The sequence below is a fragment of the Poecilia latipinna genome, unplaced genomic scaffold (genome assembly GCF_001443285.1).
Source record: "Poecilia latipinna isolate Pla-1442-1.1 unplaced genomic scaffold, P_latipinna-1.0 Scaffold2546, whole genome shotgun sequence".
Taxonomy (NCBI): Eukaryota; Metazoa; Chordata; class Actinopteri; order Cyprinodontiformes; family Poeciliidae; genus Poecilia; species Poecilia latipinna.
Window position 1 is genome coordinate 56,581 of NW_015115162.1, and position 5,160 is coordinate 61,740.

At 38.2% G+C, this 5,160-nt stretch overlaps 1 protein-coding gene across 1 annotated transcript in view; it reads right to left on the minus strand.

Annotated features, from left to right (window-relative positions):
- The window catches only part of LOC106938274 (receptor-type tyrosine-protein phosphatase F-like), a gene marked incomplete at its 5' end in the record, with an annotated part of 81,861 nt that overhangs the window by 29,868 nt on the left and 46,833 nt on the right, over window positions 1-5,160 (minus strand). The window contains 4 exons of the mRNA XM_015020198.1: window positions 1,317-1,471; window positions 2,220-2,339; window positions 3,145-3,320; window positions 3,491-3,614. Coding sequence (XP_014875684.1) covers window positions 1,317-1,471; window positions 2,220-2,339; window positions 3,145-3,320; window positions 3,491-3,614 — 575 coding nt within the window. The remainder of the gene's footprint in view (window positions 1-1,316; window positions 1,472-2,219; window positions 2,340-3,144; window positions 3,321-3,490; window positions 3,615-5,160) is intronic.

A 5,160-nucleotide genomic window follows, 5' to 3' on the forward strand; every position in this document is an offset into this window, starting at 1 on the left:
AGGCCTTCTCCAGTTCCTCTCTGAGGCCCTGGTATTTCTCCAGTTTCTCATGCTCCTTATTTTTCCAGCTTTCTCCAGCCATTGGTAGGATTTCCTGATATCAGCCACTTCAGTTATTTGTCGGTGGTACATCCCATGTAGGGGCTTGTCCTCCCATGATGGTACCTCCAGCACCTCGTCCTCTGTTCCCCATTGTCTGAGACATTCGCTGAGCACATCGTCTGTTGAGGCTTTGTCCTTGATGTATTTATGGATCTTGGATGTTTCATCCTGGACAGTGGCTCTCACACTCACTAGTCCTCTGCCTCCTTCCTTACGGCTCGTGTACAGTCTCAGGGTGCTGGATTTGGGGTGGAACCCTCCATGCATGGTTAGTAGCTTCCGAGTCTTAACATCCGTGGCCTTCATCTCTTCCATTGGCCAGCTAATTATTCCTGCAGGGTATCTGATTACTGGTAAGGCATAGCTGTTTATTGCATTAAGGCAAGTCCTGGCAAGATCCGTATGGATCCGTATGGATCTTGTTCTTGCCATTGAGCTGGCTTCTCAGGACTTGCCTTATTCGTTGGAGGTATTTGGCTGTGGCTCCTTTCCTTGTGACCTCATCGAGGTTGCCATTTGCTTGTGGTATTCCCAGGTACTTGTAACTGTCCTCAATGTTTGCTATTGTTCCTTCTGGGAGTGAGACCTCTTCTGTGTGGATGACCTTCCCTCTCTTTGTAACCATCTGACCACACTTCTCTAGTGGTGCCTGTGGTCATCGGGGCCCTCGGGGCAGTCATCCCCAAACTGGAGCAGTGGCTCAAACAGATCCCAGGAACAACATCAGACATCTCAGTCCAGAAATGTGCAGTTCTATGCACAGCCAAGATACTGGAGGAGAACCCTCAAGCTCCCAGGCCTCTGGTAGAGGACCCGCGCTCAGAGGATGAAAGAGACCACCCGCGGAGGGTGAGAAGGGAATTTTACTTTATTTTATATATATACATATGTATATCAAGAGTACCAAGAGAGATATAAACTCTCTCTGTCAGTACGCAGACCTGCTGCCATGACAGCCAACAACACCTCCATTAACCCTAAAAGCAGAGAATGCCCTGCACTGTAGTTATCGTCATAGTTACATTGTAGCGATTGGCTGTCCTGGGTCACACTGACTTATAGTCAGGCTAACATGAGTCATTTGTGATTGGAAACACATAAACTAATACAGAACATGGAGCAGGTTACAAAGAACAAAAGAAATTGAGGAAATTCAGATATTTCAACAAGAATTAGTGTTCAAAACTTCACTGATGAAGAAAAAATTAGCTTACCTGCAATGAACCACCATAGGACCAGCATCTGGTGAATTATATGCTCTAGCTCTATGAAGAAAGGCCAGTGCTGTGGTAGGTTGCTCAGGCACTCCATGATCAGGCCAGGCCAGAAACTGCAACTGTTGCACTTCTCGTTTCTCAGATGATTCATTCTGTTTACAGCACAGAGATATTCGCTTTTGATGTCAAGTTAAAAAGGAGACTTAGCTTGTTCTAAGTCTACATTTATTTGAATATTGCACACATGAAGTTTATAGAAATGTACAATATACTCTACAGTAACAGCATAATGGGTTTTAGTGATAATTTGTTGCAAACCCAGGTTATTCTGTTTGTAATCAAGACATACTGATTTGGTTGAAAATGTTTTTTTATCACATGACCCTTTTCGGCTTTTCTGCTGCTCAGGCCTAATGACAATAGGTCTGAGCCTATTGTCATTAGGTCTGAGCCTAATGACAATATTGTACTGTTGTACTGTTGTCATTATTGTACTATTGAACAACCCTGCACTGTTGTTCCAGTGAAAAATGGAACAACAGTGCAGGAATTGTGCAGTGAATACTACAAATCAATGACTTTCCTTAGATTAAAAACTTTTCTAACTAATTTGAATAATTAACTCAGCTTAATGTACTGTTTGATAATTAGGATCAATTGGAATGTACATGTTATTGAATTGAAATTACTTTTTTGTAAGGTGCCTTGAGATGACACTAGTGAATTAGTGCTATATATATAAACCAAATTGAATATTCTTTAACCATATCCAATCATTTTTATTTTTAATTTGTTTTTTATTGGAAATGACGTTTTTATGAAGTGACTTTTGGAAGTCATGCTCCTCGTCAAGAAAAGACGACAAAATATTCAAACTTAAAATACATAAAATGCGTTTACCTTGTAAAGGCTGAATATTCGTGTGACATAAGTTGCCAGTTCCAAAGTTTCCAGTATGGTCACTTGAATCGTTCCATATGTCTCTGTACCACGACTAGGCCAGTATTGGTCACACTTAACCTGCATACAGAGGATAATGAAAAGCAAGCACACATTTTGTCTTATATCAACAACTGTCATTTAAAAACAGTCAATGGCAAACTGCAAAACATCTATATAAAAAGAAGAAGCAGAACTATTTGTACTGTGTTGCTTGCAGTGCATTTAAGTCAGTTGTTGCTAAGCTAAAGACACAATATCCCAGTGATTTGTTGCAAAATCTGGTAATTTTATTCATGCCCCACTCTCTGCAACATGTCCAACATTTCAATAGCTACACCACAAGAGAAACAGAAGTTAGCTTCCGAATGTAGCTTCTAATTCGGAAAATAGCTGAAGGGCGATTACTCTTAATTTTTCACTATCTTGATTTTTTTTTTATGTGTTGTATTTTAAAACCTACAACACCCAGGCATTTCAAACCTAACTAAATTATTCTGCACTAATAGCAGAATAAATAAAACATTTATGAAATCTTCTTATTGATTTGTGAAATTCCTAAAAGTTACAGGATGGTAGCCCTCGAGGACTGGAGTTAGTGACCCTGGTCTAGAGCTTTGCACAAAACACATTACACAATGAGAAAGATTGTTGAAATTTAATAAAGGCCATGTAATAACTCTTGTATGTGTTCTACTTATTCAGGCAAAAAGCACTGAATGGACATAGTTTTCCTGTGGATAACTGATGACATGCTGAACACGAGGAAAAAAACAAACAAGAAGAAAAAACACAAAGAACATGCTGTACTTTGGGTTTTAAAAGTCAAAGAACGGCATGTAAGCACGTTACTGTTCTGCTTAAAATCAAAACACAAGAAGCTCACCCTTGACTTCTCCTCCAAACGGGTCATCATAACAATTGTGCAGCTCCTCTGCTCCCACACCATCCTCCAGAAATCACAAATTGTCTCTGGCAGTGGCCCTTGTGTGGCGATATAAGCATTCTGTTTCCTATAGCCATCTATATAGTTGGCATTAATGTAGTTGCTCCCTGGAATTCCTGGAAGAGAAAATAGGAAGGACCACATTGTAAGAAGCATCAATAGTTTAAAAATTTCTTTTGACTTTTTTAATGACTTGCTTTCTATTTCTATCACTGTCATGCAGTTGAAAGCAGATATTTACACTTTAATATCTTTAAGCTTTAAAATTTAAAACCATGTTTCTTACCATTCACCAGTGTGAGGACGACCCTGGAGTGGTCATAAGCAATAACATTTGCATAGCGATTCTTAGATCTGTTGATCTCAAGATTAGAATGCTCCCAGGTGAGCTGCTGTCCTGGATCAATAGTCTGAAGCACAAAAAATGGGAAGACTTGCATATGTACACATGTTTAGATAAGTTGTGCTAGCTCTCACCCATATTTCTATGTCTTGTGGAAATTACATCCTTGTATTTCCTCTTAAATTGTATTAAATTTTGTACTTTCTATTAACTCCTCATTTAACTTGTTCCGTAATATTACACCATGAATTGACATACAAAAGCTCTTTCATGTTGTGCATGTACTACAAATCCTTAAGTTTGAGTAACCCCTTAATCTATATCCTCTCTGTGTGCTCAAATGGCAGTTTTTTGATGCCATAAACATAATTTGACCAATTTTAAATTCCACCAGATCTTCAAATTTAGGAATTCTACATTTTAAGAATAATGGGTTTGTGGGTTCATAAAAATTGACATTATTCTAAAGGTTGTAAAGAACTTTTGTAATTAATTCCCCACACCAGAATATGAAGTGATTAGATTCAGAATATGTCTAGCTTTAGCCAGGACTGATATGTTTCTGCACAGTTTATTCTGTAAATGTTCAATATGAGATTTAGAACTAATTTTGTCATCAATTATTGTACAGAAAACATATTCATGTATACCCTTTGTAGAGTCAAAGGGGATACTCTGATCTTGAATGTGAGGTTTTTGGTAACACTTTCCAAAAACCATGATTTTAGTCTTGTCCAGACTTAGTGATAATTTATTATTGTCAAACCATTTCTTTAATTTACTGATTTCTGAGCCGATTATGGAAAGAAGTTGTAAGTTTTCACCAGAGACTAGAATGTTTGTGTCGTCAGCAAATAACACAAATTGTAATTCATTAGACACTTTGCTTATGTTGTTTATATAAAAGTTAAATAAAACTGTTTCCATACTGACCCTTGAGGTACCGGACACATAATCTCAAGACAATCAGATTCAGTATCTCCCATCTTTACAAATTGTTTTCTGCTCTTTAAATAACTCCTCATTCAGTTCAAAGTTCCAATAATGTTCTAATTTTTCAATTAAGATATCATGATTTAGACATGCCCTCAATTACCCTCTGTTTTCATGTCGAGATCATCACAGTCAGTGGATGCTTTACTTTTATTCACAATATCAATGATTTTGTGACGATCTGTGTTTTCTGTGTTACTTTTCAGTTTTTTCTGTGTTTATTTAGTTCTGTTCCCCTGTGAGTCTCTGTCTTCCCTGTTGATTGTTCCCAGCTGTGTCCAGTTCCCCGATTACCTTCCCAGCGTATTTAACCCCACCTGTTGTTTCTGTCCTTCGTCAGGTTCTCGTCATATGTGCGTCGCTCTTATGGCTGTCTGTTTTGCTGCACCCTCTGTCTTCCCCTGTGCAACCTGTGTTGGTTTCGGTTCAGTTGTGGATTATTCATCATTAAACCCACTTCCCTATGACATCCTGGCAAATCATGACAGATTTATTTCTCTTGTATGGGGTTAAGGGACATTAAACTTGCATTACTCTCAAAATAATTTAAATAAGTTACTATTTTTATCACAGGTATTTTTTCTGCTAAGTGTGGGTCCTATATTCACAAAATAAATATT